This window comes from Triticum urartu, chromosome 7, assembly GCF_003073215.2.
Source record: "Triticum urartu cultivar G1812 chromosome 7, Tu2.1, whole genome shotgun sequence".
Taxonomy (NCBI): domain Eukaryota; kingdom Viridiplantae; phylum Streptophyta; class Magnoliopsida; order Poales; family Poaceae; genus Triticum; species Triticum urartu.
In genome coordinates this window covers 485,187,899-485,208,795 of record NC_053028.1, presented here as the reverse complement: position 1 = coordinate 485,208,795, position 20,897 = coordinate 485,187,899, and the positions used below count along the sequence as shown (strand labels likewise).

Below are 20,897 nucleotides of genomic sequence, written 5' to 3'. Positions count from 1 at the left end.
CAAAATTTTATTTCTCTGTTTCAATTATAACCATATATGCCATCCACGTAATCTTTTGGAACATTCTGGCGCTTTTGCTCTAGCACAACCAGACAACACATCATTCACTCGATTCCTGTAGAATTCGGCATGTCATGAAATCCAATCCAACGGATTTTGCACTGGCTCTGGCTTATTGCTTTGTGTACGGTTCAACAACATATTGTCAAAAAAGAAAGAATTTACACCAAACAACATTGTGTACACTATTTACGCTGTGAGCCCCTGGGCCATATCAGCTTATTCAGTTTTATTGGCGTAATTTAGACAAGACAATACATGAACTGATGCATACATCAAATTCCCTATTTTCTGCGCAGATCAGCATCTTCGACTGTACACTTCAACAACTATTATTATAAACTGTGTAAACCACATGAAGCACCAAATGCATTATGCACCTGTCTTTGTTTAGTAATCTGCATTTGGCTGCCCCATCTGTAATAGTTTAACATTTGCGGGGCTACGTCCTCATTGGGGGTCTGAAGGTGTATAGTCATTCGCTCCCGGAAGATAGAGCATTTGCTTCGATCCAGTCGAAAGCAAGTGGACTGAGAAAGGCATCAGGGATTCCGAAAGAATCGACAATAGCAAGCGCATGGGGCCTGAGTTCACTGCACAGTATCATGACTTCTTTCCTCACGGTGGCTACATTGTCCCGCGACAAATAACCGTATCTCAGAAAAGATGCAGATTCATCTATGCACACCATTACATACATAGACCTCAGTAACCCCAATACATCCTGTGAATGACAAATTCAAGGTATAATGAGGATTACTTTTACAAGAAAAGAAGTTACACATCATTCTGATGATTCCAGTCATCGGTGGGAAGTGAATATACCTTTAAAGAACCAGCAGGAGCATTCATCTCATCCTCCAAAAATATTTGCAAAATTGTCCGCTCAGTAAATGCTCTAGCTAAGTCTTCAGCAATTTGGTAGCTCTGTGCGAATGTCATTCACGTTAATCTTAATGGAAATTTAGATCAGCAAGAAAATATGCAGTAGAAAGTAAAATTTACCAGCATCAGAGCCCTTTCTCTGCTCTCCCCTTGTGCCAGATAGCGAGCTACCTCCTCTGCGAACTGTTTCAGTAAATCCCGCTCCCTCAAGCAGAACAAATCCATCTAGCCATATGCACATAGCCAACATAAGAACATGATTTATCCCATGACAATACTAATAATAGAAGGGCAGCCCGGTGCACATAGCTCCCGCTTGCGCAGGGTCCAGGGAAGGGTCCGACCACTTTGGGTCTTTTGTACGTAGCCTTTCCCTGCATTTCTGCAAGAGGCTGTTTCCAGGACTCCAGACAGAGAAATCTTATCACTAACGAACTGCAATAAAATTCTTTACCTGGAACTTGGAGCTCCTTAATATGTCACTTGTCAGACTATGGGGAATAACAGGGCAAGGGCCATTCAGATGTTCCAATCCCAATCCCTTGAATGGCTTCTTCTTCCTTTGCGTCGTTAAAAATTCAGTGTATAGGGCTTTGCTTACCTGCGTCAACAAGATTAAATTAGGTACAATGAAGACAAGTTTGAAGTATCTTCCAGACACATGCATGGACAATGAACAACAATAAATGAAATAACCTGCTGGAGTAGAACATTATTGTCACCCTCAAATGTAGACTGAACATCAAATTCGGCTTTGAAAATTCCAAGGCGATTCTCGGTCTTTAAACCTTGGCCACCACAGGCCTCACGACACTCCTAACGCAAGAGAAGGAAAATCCAGTGAAAATCACTGATCCAAATATAGAGAAGAAAATGCTGATAAGCCTTTTAACAATACCTGAAGCGTGGTCATATTCTGCCAGGTTAATGTAGCTTTCAGAGCACTAGAGTAAACATGTATCGCTTTACTAATTTCAGGTGTTCTTTTCACATACACATTTTTCATAAAATTACTAGCACTGCTCATCATACACCTGCATAATAAGAACAAGTATTTAGCATATGATGGTCTGTGCTAAGTAGCAGTGAAAACATTGGCAAAAAAGGAAGGTTTGCATTAGAGAGTCCAATTAGGGGTGAAAATTTCTGAGGACTAGGTACCCTCCGACCCTCTTTAGTTCAATCAAATGAACTAAAAGTTTCAAAAACTGATGTGACTTTGGAAATTTAGTTCATTTGGTTGGGAACTAAAGAGGGTTGGAAGGTACCCTACAGGTTACGCATTTGCATCCCCAAGTCCAATTACATAGTGTGGAATATTTTTGCATCAAAATGCTAATAGATGAACATTCTCTCAATTTGTAATCTGTAGCCCTAGATCCGAGGATGGCTGCTCCCGTGCTCCTCCTAGCCTAGCGCAGCACCTCCCACCAACCCCGCCGCCGACAAGCGCTCAGGTAGCCCCCCCCCCCCCCCCCCCCCCCCCCCCCCCGGCGCCCCCCGAGTGGCAGCTCCGGCGACCTCGACCTCAGCTCCGTGAGCCCGCGCCGATGGATGGACTCCGACGGAGAAACCTCGACGCGGTCCTACAGCGACGTTGCTCGGACCCTCCCCCCGCCGAGCCCGCCCCCTGCTGCGGCCATGCCGTCGGCGACGCATGGACCGGCCATGCCCCCTCCGCGTCCCGCCTAGGACCTCGTTCCAAGGTCCAGCGTGTCAATGGCGCCCCGAAGGTCGATGCGGACAGCTTCCAGCTCCCGCGCCGCAGGAACTAGCGCACGACGCGCCGTCTCCTCGCGCTCCCAGCTGTAGGGCCGCTGCAGCCCGTCCCCGGAGGCGACTGCCGGCCTCTGCTTTCGCTACCTCGACCCGGGCCACCCCGTGCGCGACTGCACCAACGACATCCGCTGCCGTCGCTGCCTCTACCCCGGCCATGGCTCGCGCGACTGCAAGAAATACCACAAGGGTGTTCTGCGCGCTGCCCCCGCCGTTGTGGCTGCCCCCTCCGTGCTGGCGCCGGAGGCGCCGCGCCGTGACTCGCCGACCCCACCCGCGCCTCCTGCCTCGCCTGTCGACCCGGTACGCATCATCCTTTCGCGTTCGGTGGAGATGGAGGAGGCCGAGGTGGTTCTGCGTCGTGGGATGGTCGTTTCCATCACCGGAGCCGGGCCGGCGGTCGCCTCTGGAGATGTTGAGGAGGTTATGTACTCCTCCCTCCGCCTCCAGCCCGGCGACTTCGCCATTCACGCGCACCACCCCGAGGATTTCCTCGTCATCCTCTCCACCGGCAAGCTCATGGACCGCCTCGCCGGCGACCACTTCATCAACGGACCCGGCTTCACCCTGTCGATCCATCCATGGAACAAGCTAGCCCATGCCGTCGTCGACTCCCTTGACCACAACGTCCAGTTGGAGCTCCGAGGCATCCCGGCGCAGGCTTGGCACCTGTCCACGGCGAAACACCTCCTCGGTAGCAGCTGTTGGATTGAGCGGCTCCATCCGAGCACGCGCTCCCCCGCTGATCTCGCCACCTTCCGGTTGACGGCGCGCACCCGCGACCCTGCTGCCATCCGCCGGGCGGCCATCCTGGAGATCGTGGAGTCAGTCCCCGCCCGCGACCATGGCCCGCCCGCCATCAGCACCCTCATCTACCCCGTGTCCATCACGATTGTCAATGCTCCGGCCGGCCAAGCGGCTGTGCTCCCTGCCCGCTGCGACCGTGGACCGAGCGACGACGCACCTGGTGAGTACGAGGGGGATGCCGGACGCGGGCATGACGCGGGCCGCCGCCGCGGACGCAAGCGACGACGAACCTCCGGCGACCCTGGTGGCCGCGCCGATGGCATGGCCGTTGACTCCACTGGCTGGCGCGCCCCCGTCCACCGCCGCCGGGCTGATGGTGTAGCCATCGATGATGGCTGGGCCGCCTCCCGTCGCCGTACAGTCGATGCGGCGCCGCCGTCGAGGCACTCGGGAAGCCGTACCATGGACCCCTGGCCCTCTACCAACGGGCAAAGCCGCCCTCGTCGCTTTTCCAAAAGGGGAAAGCGGAAGCGGGGTGAAAATCGTCGGAAGGCGGCAGGGGCGCCCAGTCATGCCAGAGCTGCACCCCCTATGACTTCCTCGCCGACTGGCCCACCCGCGTGCCCCGACACGCGCGTCACGACGCCTGCTGGCTCTAGCTCATTGGTTGTGCGCCCCGACACTGCAGCACCAACCAGGTCGCCCCCATCGCGATGCGTGGATGACCCCGCCCATGCTGCGGCTGCGCCAGAAGTGGCCAATCCCAGCGCGCATGTGGATCGGGATGGCTCCACGGACCGCCTGTCGTTGGACAGCGAGGTCCTAGATTCCCCGCCCTCGGTCCCCGCGCCTGATCCGCTGTCAGGGCAAAGCAGAGCTCTGCCTCCGCCCCCTCCTGCCCGTCCCGCGTCACCTGCGCGTCACCTGCTGACCAGTCCACGGAGAGATCCCCCCAACTGGAGCCCACCCAGCAAGCTGCCCGCGACCAAGCCCTTTTGGAGGATCCCGCTTGTGGCGTGCTGAGCAAGGATGCACCCTCGGGCCCCCTCGCGGCCCAGCCCCCTGAAGACCAGCATGAGGCCTAGCCTGCCGAGGAGGGGCATGAGGCCCAACATGGCACGCTCGTAGATGGCGCCGCCCACGCGGCATGCCCCGCTAGTCCAAGCCCTGCCACGCGCTTTGCGTCACGTCCCATCACGATGCGCCGGTCCCGCCTCAGCGCGGCTGTCACGACGACGTGGACCCTTGGCGACTTCCTCGCTGCGGCTACCAAACAGATCGATGCAGCCCTCCCGATCCCTGGCAAGCGACCACGGAGATGCCCGCCCAACTTCTCCCCATGCCGTGGGCGATCGACCTCGACCGTAGCTTGTAAGGCCGCCCTCTTCCCCCCCCCCCCCGGCCGAGAGGCGCACCCAAGTTCACATCTTGCACACCCTTGGTGTCATTGGAGTCAACCAGAGGATCATAGCCGTTGAGATGAAGGCGTATGACGACCTCTTTGCAGCGCCCATCCCCCTGTCAGTCCTATCGGCCATCGCTGCATTGGTGGATCGCGAGCTCCCCGTAGATCTGCCGTCGCGCCGATCACCACGGTGATCGCGGGCAGCCCGATCGAGGCCTAGCTGCGCCCCCACGCCCTTCGTCGACCTCGTCCTCATGGAGCACAGCCCCAAGATCTTGATATGGAACGTGTGCGGCCTCAACGCGCACGCACGTCGTACTGCTGTCAGGTCACTTGTTGTAACCGCCAACGCATCCCTCGTCTGTTTGCAAGAAACTAAGATGGCTTTGATCGGCTCGTCGACTGTCCTCGAAGCCCTCAGTTCAGAATTCGATGACTACGTGTACCTGCCCGCACTAGCAAACCGTGGCGGCATTCTGTTGGCCCGGAAGAGTAGGGAGATAGTCATCACTGACCCCCTATTCACCGCCAACGCCTTAACCACCCGTGTTTCCACTCCTGCCGGCGCTAGCACACCGTGGTGGATCACCGTGGTCTACGGACCGCAGCCGGACGAGGCCAAGATCGCCTTCCTGCAGGAGCTCCGCGACATACGTATGGATTGCACCGGGCCTTGGATGATTTGCGGGGATTTCAACCTCATATATCGCGATGAAGACAAGAACAACGGGAGCGTCAACCGACGCATGATGGGTCGCTTCCAGCGCACCCTCAACGACCTAGCGCTCAAGGAGGTTTACCTTAACGGTCGCCGCTACACGTGGTCGAACGAGCAGTCGTCCCCGACACTGGTCCACCTTGACCGTGTCCTTTGCACCGCCGATTGGGAGGAGTTGCATGGCGAATGCCACCTCCGTTGCCTCGCCTCGGTCGTCTCCGACCACAGTCCCTTGCTGCTTGATTGCTCGCCGGTGCCACCGACGCATCGCCGCTTCCGCTTCGAGGACTTTTGGACGCACACGGACGGGTTTCATGACACCGTGGAGGCTGCATGGCAATCCGTGAGTGACATCGACCCCTTCCGCCGCCTCATGCTGCGCATGCAAGCGACCGCGCACGGGCTCACAAGTTGGAGCGCCAAATGGTGGGTAATGTGCGCCTCAAGCTTGCGATCTCTTAGGAGCTCCTCCTCAAGTTCGATACCGCGTAAGATCACAGAGCCTCGTCTCCTCATGAGGACTGGCTGCGCCGGCAAATCAAGGCCTCCTACCTTGGCCTCGTCTCGCTCGAGCGGACTATTGCCCGGTAGCGCTCCCGCCTCGCTTCACTCAAGGACGGTGACCCCAACACGTCCTTCCACAACCTTGTGGTCGACGGGCAAGTGATCACAGACCCCTGCGACATGGCCGTTGCGGCGTATGCGCACTTTGATGGCCTCCTGGGCTTCACGCCCCCCTGTGAGTGCGCTCTGGAGCTTGAGGCACTGATCACGCCCTTCAACTTGGACGACCTCAAGGCCCCCTTCGACGCCGAGATATGGAACGATGTTAAGCACCTGCCCGCGCGCAAGGCCCCTGGCCCCGACGGCTTCATCGCCGAGTTTCTTCACGCATGCTGGCCCATTGTTCAGCAGGATTTCATTGCTGTCTTCCAGCAACTTTACGAGTTGAGAGGGCGCGGGTTCAGCTGCCTCAACCAGGCGCTCCTTACGCTGCTCCTGAAGCGCGCGGATGCCAGGGACCTCGGCGACTACAGGCCCATAAGCCTCATCCACCTCGTCGCCAAGATCTTTGCTAAGGTCCTCTCGCTCCGCCTCGCGCCCAAGCTAAATGCCCTCGTCAGCACCAGCCAAAACGCGTTCATCCCGGGACGAAGCCTACATGACAACTTCCTCCTCGTACAGCAGTCTGCGCGCCTGTTACATCAACTAGGCATGCCGCGCGTTCTGCTAAAGCTGGACCTGACTCGCACTTCCGACTTGATCAGCTGGCCATTCCTCTTTGACATCCTGCGCCAATATGGGTTTGGTGCCAGATTCCTAGGCTGGCTAGCGATCTTGCTCTCGTCGGACAGCGCCAAGGTGATCATGAACGGCAAGCCAGGCCCGCCCATTTGGCACCGCTAAGGACTACGACAAGGGGGCCCCATGTCGCTCCAACTCTTTGTTCTCGCGGTGGACACGCTAGGCCGCCTGCTCCGTCGCGCCACCGAGTTGGGTATCCTGCAGCAGCTGCACCCCCGGTGTTCGATCCCTTCCGTCTCGCTGTACGCGGACGATGTGGTCCTGTTCTGCCACCCCACGTTGAGCGACACATTCGCTGTCAGGAGCGTCTTGCAGCTCTTTGGGCGCGCATCTGGCCTTCACGTCAACTTCTCAAAGAGCTCCGCCACCCTGATCCGAGGCGACACGGTGGGCGCCGCGCCGGCCCTCGACCTGCTGCACCCATTGTAGAGATGCCGATCACCTACTTGGGCATCCCGCTCACGTTGCGGCGGCCCACTGCTACCCAACTTCAGCCCGTCGTTGACAAGGTCACCGGCATGCTACCTTGCTGGAAGGCGCACCTCATGAACAAGGCTGGCCGCCTCGCGTTTGTCAAGGCGATCCTGACGGCGATCCCTATCCATCAACTGCTCGTGCTTGCCCCTCCAAAGAAGACCCTGAACGAACTTGAGAAGATCCACAGAGGCTTTCTCTGGGCTGGGCGCGCGGAGGCTAACGGCGGTAATTGCCACGTCAACTGGCAGCGCGTCTCCAGGCCTATCTCTCTTGGCGGGCTTGGCGTTCGCAATCTGGCGCGCACAGGCCTCGTGCTCCGCACACGGTGGCTATGGTTCAGCCGCACGGACCAAGGCAGGGCCTAGGCTGGGCTGGACCTGCAGTTCAGTGACGACGAGCGTGCGTTCTTCTTCGCCTCTACCACCATGTCGGTTGGGAACGACACGCGGGCCCTTTTCTGGGAGGACCGGTGGATTGATGGGCGCTCCGTCCGCGAGATCGCGCCATGCCTGTACGCGTGCATCCCCAAACGCCGCCGTAAGCTCCGAACCGTGGCGGACGGCCTCCTCGCCAACCGGTGGGCGCAAGATATCCAGGGTGTCATGGGAGTCCAGGAGATGCAATACATGCAGCTATGGCACAAGATTGAGCACACTACTCTCTCCGCTGAGCCAGACCGCCTAACCTGGAAGTGGAGCGCGAACGGCACCTACTCCACCAAATCAGCCTACCTCGCCACATTCCACGGCTCCATCCCCTGTGACGCATGGAAGCTCACCTGGAAGTGTTGGGCGCCCCCGCGTGTCAGGTTCTTCCACTGGCTAGCTCACCTGGATCGCTGCTGGACCGCGGAACGCCTCGCCCGCCACGGCTTGCCGCACCCGAGACCGCGTTGCCCACTTTGCGACCAGGCACCCGAGACCATGAACCTCCTCCTCGCCTGCCCCTTCGCCCGGGAGGCCTGGCACGAGGTGTTTAGTTGGCTTAGGGTCCCATGCCCCCCGCCTGCTCACGAGCCATCTCTCAATGACGTGGCAATCCGCAAGGCAGCTCGCGCCCAAGCCCATGCGCAAAGGCCTCGCATTTGCGGTCCTACTCGTCCTTTGGATGCTATGGAAGCACCACAATGACTGTGTTTTCAACCAAGGCCGCCTCCTGGTTGCTGACCTGCTCACGAAGATCAAGGAAGAGGCCACCCTTTGGGCCACCGCTGGCGCGTTAGGGCTTAGAGCTATCATCCCGCAAACCTGGGACGTCCATTGACTACCATCGCGAGCTGTAACCGCCCTTTTCAATACAATGAAACGCAAGCTCTTTTGCGTTTTCTCTGGAAAAAAATGCTAATAGATCCTATAGTTTCATAACTATGATTACAGATTTGGCATTTCATAACTAGAACACTTAAATATAATCCATTGCCACATACATTAGAACAGTAACGTTAAACGATTAGCAAGACATAAAAATAGGCGAGCTAGCGCAACAAATTCAAGAACTACCCTTTTATGAGAAATGATCATATTGATTTGACTGAAAGTACTGTAAACCAAGACGAGGTAGTAGCATACACTTTTGCGAGCAAAGGTAGGAGGCGCCTCTGGTGACTGGGATAATCAAGTAACAGCATTTCAGGACCTTCTGGTGTAATTGAAAAGGCCCTCCTTGACAAAGCATATCTCACAGCAATTGCTAGGCCTACCTGTAAGCATGGGAAAGAAAGAGTGCATAACCACAGTTAAAATAATATGTAGGCATGGAAAATTGATCGAAAGCTAATTCCTCTGGGTGACTAGTACTGACTAGTGACTACTTGCTTATTGCTGGCACTATCTAGTCTGTACTAGGACAAATGTATTCCTCAAAACAAAAATGTCATGATGTTCCATTGTTGGCTGGTAAAAAGCTGAAACCAGCTGGTTCCATCAACACACGGTCAATGTTCACATTTCAACCAAACTTATCTGGGTGATCAAAAGTTCAGACTCATAACCTGTCCCTGTCCATGATGATATTCCCCTTCATTTGAGCCAGACAGACCACCAGACTACCTTTACCAACTTCCACTGGTCTAAACTAACGAGTCCAATTTCAATCATCCTATTGCTGCAAGCTTATGGAGTTAAATACATCTATATTCTATACCTATGGAACTCATGAAGAAAAAAGTATGGAATAACTTCCATGTATTTACCGAAAAGGAAAGGCCACCCAACATACCTTTGAAATATAAACCGCGTTAACTGCAATATTTACCCGGCCAAGAGTAAGAGGGGACAAAAATGCTGCAAACCTCTGCAAATAAGAAACTTTGTTAATTTGGAAGTAAGAATAAAACGAACGTAGCAAACTGAAGCTCTGTTGACAGCTCTCCCCTCTTCTAACTGTATGTGTGAGAGAGAGAGAGAAATGGTGGATAGGTGGGGTCCGGTACCTGATCTGGGTTATCTATCATGCTAACATATTTCCCATCTGGCAAAACATCAGCAACCAGATTCAGCAAATTCTCTCGAGGAACACGTATATTGTTAAACCTGAAAGGACAGTCAAACATGGTTGACATACAATAAATGCCATACAGATACAGTAGACCAAAGGATCTACAAATACAATGACTCACCAAATCCGACCATTATCAACACCATTTAGTCCAATCTTATGGCCACAGTCAGCTATATGGATATTAGGCAACACATTTTCATCTTGATCCCTGATCTGAGCTATGAAAGCGTGGACTCCTTCATTTCTTCCATTTATATGGAGCTGAGCAAAGACGATTGTATGTGTAGCATGCTGTAAAAGGACATAAACACTTATAGTAGCTTATAAAGAAATGTGAAGCCTATATGTACACAAGAAGGTAAGTGAGATTTCATCTCACATTAGCAGCTCCACCAATCCAGTATTTCTGAGCTGACTCGCAGGGAGTATTTATCACAAACTCTCCTGTTTTGGAATCATAAGTTGCTACTGTCTCAATTCCTCGTACCTTCAAGTTCGTCAATAGAAGAGAAGGAAAGCTTCATCAGTACAACTAACATAGGTTACTCAATCAAGAAAAGACATCGTCACCACTTACATTGCTCCCATGACCCAATTCTGTCATTGCAAAACAACCTTTGATAACATAGTTTTCTGTGTCCAACAACCATTTGTCATGATGGCGCTTCGTTCCAAGAAACTTGACAGCGCCTCCCCTTAAATGCACGCATAAAAAAAGGTAAACATCAGAAGATTCTCAATGAAAGGTGGAACCTGTTTTCTTCCAGAACATCCCAGAAATCACAAGAAAATCTTAGAAATTATCATTCTAGTTTTCTGGACAAGATTGCTTGTCACATACTAGCATACAACCCTACAAAATTGATATCCAAAAGCATATCCCTAGATCATCACAAAAGAGGACAATAATAAAAAAGAAAGCACTAAACTTTGAACCAAAATAGGTGTGGTCTTCAATTTTCATCACTATTTCTGACACCATGTTCACCTTAAGTTGTGCGCTAAATATCCTAGATTTAAAACTATTCAAAGATATCCAATAAATAGAACAGAACGAAAAATCCAAATTTTGGCACAATTTACAACCGTCGGGCAGGCATGGAATTTTAGAATGCTAAGTGACAAGCTTCCAGGTTCCGGTAGCCAATGCTAGCACCATTTCCCGGTGGTGCAAATCCAACTATCAAAAATGGAAATAAGAAGCAATTCCCCATTGGTAGCAAACGGTTATCCAGAGGAAATAGTAACAAAAAGGAAAATACCTATACTCCTTTATCTTAAAAGAACAAACCAACGTGGTTAGCTACTTAGCCAGCTTTCATAATTAAGTGCCGCCACAGCGTCACAGTATCTGTATGGATAACTCTTATTGTGAAAAGAGCTACAGTATACACATTAGAAGCTGCCAGTCCAGCAAAACAGAAAGACAAATTAAATGCATAGAAAAGAAACCATATTGAGAAGCCGGACAGCTGAAATAACCGGATGGTGCTGGTCCAGTCGACTGTCAGCCCGCTGATCGTGGAGGCCCAGCCCATCCGGAGCGCATATAAATTCATGTGGCTGCGTAAAGGTTTGCTGGATCCCTCGCTAGGTTTTCTAGACACCAAATCGGAAGTGCGGCGGCTAGGTCGTGGTGTGCATCGTCTTCTCCGCCCTCCTCCCCCTCCTCCACTCGTGTGTTCCTTTGCAGAGCTGGTCGCCATGCGTTCTCGCGAAGACCAGCGCACGACCAAGCGGCCTCTGGACCTGCTGGATCCAGAGGCGGAGCGCCGCAGTGAGCAAGATCTACGCGAGCAGGCGCAACGAGAGCGGCGGCCGGCTCGCGAGGGGGATTTGGATCCTCCTCCGCCGTCGCGGAACAAGCAACAGAACAGAAAGAAGGAGCGAAGGCGTCGGAGTCAAGATCTGCAGCGTAAGGAGAAGCAGCACCAGTTTTGCGGCGACCAGGTTGAAGATCCTTTTGCAAAGAAATCAAAGCATAAGCCATCTGGGTCACTGGCTCTGCCAGCCCAGGCGCAGCTGGCGCTGCCTTCCTCCTCGCAGGGCATGGCCTTGGCGCCCATCCTGGTCGAGGAAGCGGAGCGGCCAGAGTGCTTCAAGTACGGCCGCATTGGGCCCTTCCAGTCGCAACGCCAGTTCAAGCCGCTCTGTGTGTTGTGCAAGGAAGATGGGCATGCTTCTGCTTACTGCCCCTCCCGTGGCAAGCTACTGATGCTTCAAACTATGGGCCACGCGATCCCAGGGGAGGGCTTTTTCTGCTTACAGTTCAAGGAAGAAGACGATGAAGACAGTGGGGTGCTTGGGGGCAATGCGGCCATCATTTCGGCAGATCCAGGCACCCTCTCTCAGTGGTTTCTGGAAGATGAGCTCAGGCACCTTGTCGAGGGGGCTTGGGACTGGCAGGTTGTGCAAATCTCGAAGGCGGAGTTCACGGTAGTCTTCCCATCCCCGGACATGTTATGGATGGCCACCCGCAGTGGGAAGTTGTTCCTTCCCCTCAACAATATCACAACAAGGATCCGCGAGTTGGTCTGGGAGGAGCCCAAAGGGGAAGTGATGCCGGAGGTGTGGGTGAGGCTCTCGGGAGTGCCCAAGAAGCACAGCCGTGAGGACAGGCTGATGGCTGCCATGTCTATGATTGGCCTCCCTCTGGTGGTGGACAAGCTCTCGCTCATTCGTCCGGGGCCAGTGAGGATGAAGTTCGCGTGCTGTGCTCCAGCCAAGCTGTGGGGCACGGTCAAGATCTGGTTCAACAACATTGGATACAACATCACGTTGGAGCCGGAGCTCAAGCCCATGCGTAAGAGTGGAGGCCCGCCTCCTCCCAATCAGAACAATGGCAAGGGTCCTGATGGCGATGACAAAGACAAGGAAGAGAGAATGGACGACTAATCCATTGGCACTGAAGCTTGGGACAAGTTGGGCGACAAGGGAAAGGATGGCGGTGCTTCTAACGGGGCCAGTGCCATGGCGGTCGATTTGGTGCCTCCCCCAGCCCCATCCTCGCACCCACAGGCCATGGCTAAGGGTGGGCCAAGCAATGCTCGTGCCTCTAACTTGCTATCGCCGCTTGTTCCTTTGGTGCCGGTGGTGCCAGAGGCTCATCCTAAGGGCATCCCAGCGTCATGCGAGGGCTCTGGTCTCACGGTGCAGCTCTCCCAGTCCCCGCTGTCGATGAGCGTGGGTGGCAGCTCTCCCTCCAATGTGCTCAACAAGACGCTGCCGCTCACACCGGCGCCGACCACTGGTAAGGCTTTCAATCTACCTCCTGAAGATCATGCAAACATTGGCTGGGCTAGCCATGCGTCGTGGGAATTCAGCAAGAGCAACTCTGGCGGTCAAGTTAATAAGACGACGGGCCGCAAGCAGGCGTCCAGGGCAGTGCCAGTTCTGGAGGGTACGGGCGCGCCGGAAACTCCCCGTCCGGTGGTGATGGCTCTCGCCTCGCCTCATCCTGCCTCTGGGACTGGGGGAGGGGAGCGCTCCACCCCTCCCTCCGGTGACCCGCTACGCGACAAGGTGGCGGTTGTGGCGCTTATCTCCAAGGCCAAGCGTTCCAAGGCGCCTACGGTAGGTCCCCGCCGTTCGAGCGTGAGGCCAAAGGGCCCCAAGGGCTATCTCTCCTCTCTCGAACGTGCGCAGCTGCTGACAGCAGAGAAGAACCTCGAGCTCACAGGTAACAAAGTTCCAAGATATTCCGTTCTAGATGCTTTCTCTGATGATCACATGCTCGGGTTTTTGGATGATTGCGGGGTTGATTCTCCTTGCGCGGGCTCCTCTGCTGATCTTCTTTCACTCATTCAATCGAAGGAGCTGGCGCAAGCTGCCTTAGCGGAGGCAGCTGCGACTAAGACTGCGACGGCTGGCATGGAAGCAGGGACTTCCGTTCCCAAATCAATGGTGCCCATGGAAGAAGGGGTGGTGGCTGGGGCGGCTGCTCTTTCCTCTCCTCGCCGTACTGGCACGGTGAGGCGCGTGGCCAAATCTTAGAAATCATATTATCTAGATGAGGTACCTTTTCTGGAACATCTATGGGTTCGGCCATGTTGGTAGGAAGACGCAACTGAAAGAGTACATGCATAATGAATCGATTGACATTGTTGCTCTCCAGGAGACAATTAAGTCTGATTTCAGGCACCACTATTTTCTCTTCATTGACCCTCTAGAACGCTTTGCTTGGCGCTGCACTCTGGTGGGCTGCTTCTTGGTTTTAATCGTGATTGCTGTGACATAGTTTCCTGGGACGAGGGTGTCCGGCAGACACCCGTTCTGTGGATTTCTTGGGAGAAATCCAGGCCAAAGTTGTCGCTTGCCGCGGCCCACCTACTCACTGTGGTGGGCGGTGATTTTAATTTGATTCGCTCCGGTGCTGACAAAAATAACGACATCTATTGGCCACGGGTGGCACTTTTTAACAATGCGATCGCGGCCATGGTGCTTAGGGAAGTGGCCAGATCAGGGGCATGGTACACTTGGACTAACAAGCAGCTCGCTCCGGTCCGTAGCGTTCTGGACCGTGTGTTTGTGTCCTCTGAGTGGGAGATGTTGTTCCCCCTATGGAACCTTATCGCTGAAACTCGCATAGTTTCGAATCATATCCCACTTGTTCTGTTGTCTGGGGAGGACCGTTTGCGGCTAGATTCTTCTTTGAGAAACTGCTTGGTTTGAAGTGAAGGGCTTCAACCAGATGTTCTTAGATAAGTGGGATGCAGTCCCTGCCAGGGTTGGGTAGCAGCGCGCCCCCCTGGACATGTGGGTTGCTGCTGCAGCTTCGTGCGTTGCTGCAAGGCTGGGGAGCCAACCGGGGGCGTGACGACAAGCTGCTCGGGGCTAACCTGGTCTCGGAACTGGCTGCCCTGGATGTCCAGGCTGATCAGAGACAGTTTTCTGAGGCTGAATGGGCGCACCGATACGCCATCGAAAATTTAGTGTTGTCCATTGTTCGCTCTGGGGAGCAGTACTGGCATCGTAGGGGTGGGCATCTTTTTTCCATTAGCGTAGGCATCTTTTCTTCCATTTTCAACGGGTTTGCATTAGGAACCGTAGATATCCCGCGCCTCAACTTTGTTATTCTCTCGCCAATCCCGAAAGTGCAAGGTGTAGACAATATTCATCAGTGTAGGCCGATTGCTCCCATCAACGGCACTTTTAAACTGTGTGTCAAAGCATGTGCTTCCCGTATGGCCCTGATAGCACATAGGGTTATTCATAGATGCCAGTCTGCATTTATCAAGGGCCGTTTCATCCTGGAGGGCCCCGTTGCGCTCCAGGAGATTGTTCATGAGCTCAAATGCACAAAACAACGAGCGATTCTCAAACTGGACTTTGAGAAGGCTTACAACCAGGTTAACTGGGTCTTCTTGTGGGAAGTGCTGTTTCGTAAGGGCAAGGCGATCCCCTATCGCTGCTTCTCTATAGTTTTGTTGTGGATGCTCTTTCTTCTATGTGGCCAAACTAGCGGATCAGCATAGGATCACCACTGTTAAGTTGCTGCAGCTTTGTTTTGAGTTGATGTCCAGCCTGAAAATTAATTTCCACAAGTGCGAGGTGGTGTCCATGGGGTTGGACATTACTGAGGATAGGAGGGTTGCGGACCTTCTCAATTGCAAGCTAGGCAATTTTCCCATTTCTTACCTGGGTCTCCCAATCTCCACCAAAAACATTTCCATAGAGGAGTAGGAACCTCTGTGTGCCAATGTGGCGGGCAGGGTTTGCCCGTGGCATGGCAAATTTATGTCTTCCGGGTCTAGGCTGATCCTTACCAATTCTAGCTTGTCTTCGCTGCCCCTGTTTACCATGGGTATGTTCCTCCTAGCCGATGGGGTTCATGCTAGGCTGGACTCGCCTTGTTCCAGGTTCTTTTGGGAAGGGGCCGGTTCCAAGCGTAAGCATCACATGGTCAAGTGGGCAGCAATATGTCACCCCAAGAACCAGGGAGGGCTAGGGGTGATAAACTCCAAACTCATGAACGTAGCTCTCCTTTCCAAGTGGATCTGGAAACTTTCCCAAAATGCTTCAGGGCTTTGGGTGGATCTTCTTAAAGCCAAACATTTTCCCGACGGATTCTTTTTCGAGTCTGCTGCCCGCGGCTCGCCGTTCTGGAATGGGATCCAACTGGCTTTTGCCTTGGGGGCTAAGTTTGATGTTAACAACGGCGGTCAATCGTTTTTGGTTCGACTCATGAGTGGTTAGTCAGCCGCTTTTGATGGAGTTCCAGGCCCTGTTTTCGCTGAGGTTGAGCCAAACATTTTGGTGGCAGAGGCCTTGAGTTCCTCACCACCGGCCATTGCCTTTCACCATGAGCTCTTCCCCATCGAGCGTGGCAGCTGGGCTTGCCGTGCGCTAAGGTGGGTTCGATTAGTTTGAATAATAATCCTGACCAGGTGTAGTGGTACCTCTCTTCCTCGGGGCAGTTTCCGGTTCAGTCGTTGTAAGCCAAACTTACCAACGGCCCTGTTTTGAATGTAGCCAGGGAGCTTTGGAAAGCTAGAATTCCCCTTAAAGTCAAGATCTTAATGTGGCAAATGTTCCGTAATCGCCTCCCTACCCCGGTGAAAGTCGCCAAGCGCAATGGACCTTTCGAGGGCCAATGTCCTGTGTGTTCGGTACAGGAGGATGCCAACCACACATTCTTTCGCTGTCATTTAGCTAAATTTGCTTGAGTGCTGTTAGGGAGGCCGTGGGGGTTAGCTGGAACCCTGCTTCTTGTGCCGATTTTCTTACTTGCTTATCTTCTGTGCATGGTTCTTCTAAACATGTGATGTGGAGCCGTGTTGGGGCATTGCTTTGGTCACTTTGGCATATCCGTGACAAGATAACGATCGAGGGGGGCTTTCCGTCGCACCCAGCTGACTGCATCTTTAAATGCATCCTGTTTTTGCAGCAATGGGCTCCGCTGGGGAGGCGTCAAGACGCTGAATGCCTGCAGGTGGCGATGGCTAAGCTCCGTCAGATCAACAGCATCGCCAGATCTTCCATGTCGCCTCTTAGGGTAGTTGCGACTTTTGGTGTGCTGAGCATCAGTGCTCTGTTCGGGCTGATCGCCCTGTAAGCTGACTATTTCTATCTGGTTGTGTGAACCTTTTCGTATGACTATTTCTATCTGGTTGTGTGAACCTATTCTTACCATCTGTTCTATGTACTCTGCCTGTTGTGTGGGCTTCGTTCTACATACTGTAAATCAATCCCAATGTGTCTTAAATGTGTTGATTTGAAATATTTTGCATGAAAAAATACATGAAGTTTAATGGCGAGGAGAAGTGGCAATGAAGTAGGTACCAGAGGAAGAAGTGGACGCCGACCTTGATGGCGAGGGAGTGGTCGTAGACGCCGAGGCACTCGAGCAGCGCGAGCTTGTGAAGCTCGGCGTCGGGCCCTGGCTCCGTGAGCCAGCCACGGAACACGCCCCGGCGCGTGAGGTACCCGATCCGGCGCATGGTGGCCTCCCTCTGCCCCTCCTTCCCCTCGTTGTAGTCCGGCGACACGAACACCTTGCCGCCGGCGCGGCGGGGGCAGAAGAGCGGGCTCTCCTCCATCGCGCCGTACGCCCAGTCGCGCTCCCTCAGGTGGTGCCCGTCGAGGAGCGCTCGGAGCTCCATCGGCGCGAACGCCGGCGGGGCCCCGGACGATTCCGGGGGCGCGTAGCTCAGGCACGGGGAGAACTGCAGCCCCGCCACGGCGGCGGCGGCACCGAAGGGGAGGCCAGCGAGGTGGCGGGCGATCGCCGCCGCGCGGCGGGCAGCGGCGGTGGGAGAAGAGTCCATCAGCGGCACGCGTCTGGAATTGGTTGGCGAGTCAACGTGGATTGGTGGGTTGGGAGGGGGGGGAGGGGAGGGGAGAGGGGCAGATGAGAACAGAGGAGGGAGAAGCTTGCGAGATGTTCCAAGCTCCAGGCCAAACGGATTTTTTTCACAGAAAAGCCACCCACGGCAGCAACGGAATTTTTCTGACGCACGGACGCAACGGATTTAAGTATTTTTTAGACGGCCGTAACACAATTGGTACTCCCTTCTGTTCATACTAGCAAAAGGGCCAGTGCGTTGTAAGGGAAGAAAAAAATCATAATCTCTAATTGCCATGATCATATTTTCTGCATCATCGAGATACACTATCGTTCTTAATTTCGGGAAATCATGAACATTTTTTTAACCCGTTTGAAATCATAACATTTTTCAAATTCGTGAACCCTTTTATTAATTTTCTAACATTTTCTAGAATCAAGAATATTTTTAAAATTTATGAAAATTTTATACTGTTTGCAAAAGAAAATAAATTTTTTGAAAAAAAATAAACAATTTTCTTGAATTGGCGGACATTTCTAGAATCGATGAACATTTTTCTGGAAATTGGTGGAACAATTTTTGAAATTCACAAACATTTATTTATTTAATGAACATTTTTAGAATCATCAAAAAATCTATGAATGAATAAACTATTTTATAAGGCACGAACAATTTTCTAATAGGATATTTTTTTCAATCATGAATATTTTTTGAATTGGCTAAATTTTGGACATTTCCATGAAAAAAATTTAATACATAAACTTTTCAAAAAAACCGTGAACATTTTTTGATTACCCAAACATTTATTTTTAAAATTTACACCATTTTTTGAATAAGCAAACATTTTTTTACAAAATCAATAACATTTTTTGAATCCAAAAAAATATTATTTATTAAACATTTTATTTCAAAATTCTCATTTTTAAAAAATTTAATAACTTTTTTAAGTCCCAAATTATTTAAAGTAGAAGAATATGAAAACGAAAAAAAATCAAGAAATAGGTCGTCCGGGCATGGGCCGGCCCAGATAGGCGCGCTGCGTCTTCTTTCAGCGCGCAGAGCGTAGTATAGGTGGTCCCTACTGCATGAGCCGGCCCAGGCGAAGGATTTCCCTGTGTGAAACATTTTTTTATCATTTACTAGCACAAATACCCATGCGTTGCAACGGGGAAAACAGTTTATATTCAAGTTTATTTATAATAATATGTGCAAAAATACATTCATTCATGCAAATTTTAGTCAATTTTTTTGAAGATCCAAAATTATCAAAATAGGACATGCTAATCTTATAGAATATTTCTTTACCTACATCAACATACTTTCCTCCATGAAACAAAATAAAGTTAGGAACTTCTCCTTAAAGGAAATTAGGAACTCGATAAAGTTTAGCCAATACAGCTCACAAAATTCGGAGAGAGATAGCATACCTTCGCAACAACTATTATAGTTTTGGGCTTGTTAGTGTGGGGATATTTTGATATTTGGACATTTTCTAGATTTTAAAATATTGTACTAAAATAGTGTTTGGGGCTCATCACGGTTCTTGTTAAAAACAAAGTCATATATGATATTTATTTTTTCATTAATAGTACAAATGCCCGTGCATTGCACCGGGCGAAAAAATGGGCATAACATGCTTTATGTGCCATTGTGCATCATTTTTACATTTATTTTTAATAAACATAGCACATGTGCTCGTGCGTAGCAATGTAAAAAAAATAGCATGCGAAGGAGTTGTCAACAGGATAGTCGCGATGACATTTATATACCTTTGATGTTGTACACAACAAGAGTGGGCATGGTGGCATAGGGGGAGCGCAAGGGCAACGATGCTGCTAGCATTGGAGAGGGGAGATGTCGACCTCACCAAACCATGCTTCTTCACAACGTGTCCCTTTCCTCCGTGTCGAAGCTTCCTCTCCAAGATGTTGCTCTTGTCTTTTCACCGCCAACTTTCTATTGTCGGAAGCACCTTCCAAAAACAGATGTACATAAGCCACCTTCTGTTAAAGAGAAAAAGAAGAATGCCCAAAGAATAAATAATTAATCAAAACCATACTTTAGAACAATGTTTGTCATGTTTTCGGATAGATGTTCATCATGTTTATCATTGCCAATAGATATAAAAATATGTTCACTACCACTGAAAAAGTCCTTAGCTTTCCCCAGGTTCCGGTCAATCACAACTTCACAAGACAAACTTCAAGAATCTGTATTTAAGAGGTCAAAGTGAACTAAAACGTTTGACATATCAAACTAACGGAGTGATATTTCTTCATAGTTTTTTCTCGACAAAAATAGACATACCTCCTCTGAACCCCTTGTGTAGTAAAAGGCATCACCGCCCTTACTTACACATGGGCCATGGAGCCAAATTTCGACGTCACTGTCATTACCTAAAAACTTACCTGCTAGTTGGAATAGATGACCCTACTTCCCTGAAAGCACATGAACAATAATTTTGTGAAAACAAAAGAATTATAGTATTGTAGCCAGTGAAGAGTAGTGCTACATGCTAACCGTTTAAAACTTTAAAACATATCTGAGATAGACTTTATACTGGATGGACACCACAAAGTCACAGCAAACCTTACTGACGAGCCATTTAATAAAATAGTGTACTGAAAGGTAAATAATAAGGGAAACGATTCTATTCACCCGACCGATCTGTTATGGGCATCTGCCGGTTCCAATGCTCGACGCGTGTCACGTATGGGGTCTACCCATCACTATCTTGCACATCCTTATCCATAGAAAATGGCATCTAGACATTTCTCCACCTCTGAGTAGTCATCTTCTTCCCTGAAAAAATCACGAGTACCTCATTAGCTCTGCCGCTAGCTGTTGCAGCGAGTACTGTGCTGGAAGCCAGCAACCCAGGTGTTGGTGTGCTGGCTGCGCGGACGCTCGAAACCACCGGACTGCACCAGTCGTCCCCATGAGAAAAGACGCCGTGCGAGCCATGTCCGTCATCGCCCGCCATGTCTCCGCCGTCCTGGAGTAGCGCCGGTGTCCATGGCTGCCGCCTCCTCGAGCTCAATTGCCAGTGCCACCAGCAATAGTTGTTGCAACATAAATTTTATTGCAAAATAATTCTACAACATGATCTCTGTTGCAAAAAAATCATAAACTTTTTTACAATATCATCTTTCTTGTGATTTTTCTGAAACATAACCTCTGTTGCAAAGATTTCTACAACAGGACTTATATTGCAAAAGCTTCTACAACATTAGCATGTATA

General features: G+C 51.5%; 1 protein-coding gene across 1 annotated transcript; it reads right to left on the bottom strand.

The window, feature by feature from the left end:
* Positions 1–132: 132 nt before the first annotated feature.
* Positions 133–17,773, bottom strand: LOC125521772 (acyl-coenzyme A oxidase 3, peroxisomal-like). Its single transcript, XM_048686836.1, has 13 exons — positions 17,154–17,773; positions 10,450–10,567; positions 10,252–10,359; positions 9,991–10,163; positions 9,805–9,904; positions 9,591–9,665; positions 8,942–9,072; positions 1,844–1,979; positions 1,642–1,761; positions 1,400–1,546; positions 1,066–1,170; positions 886–987; positions 133–784 (listed from the first exon to the last, which is right to left on the bottom strand). The coding sequence occupies exons 1-13, from the start codon at positions 17,636–17,638 to the stop codon at positions 536–538; spliced, it is 2,049 nt and encodes a 682-aa protein (XP_048542793.1). The 5' UTR covers positions 17,639–17,773; the 3' UTR covers positions 133–535.
* Positions 17,774–20,897: the final 3,124 nt, after the last annotated feature.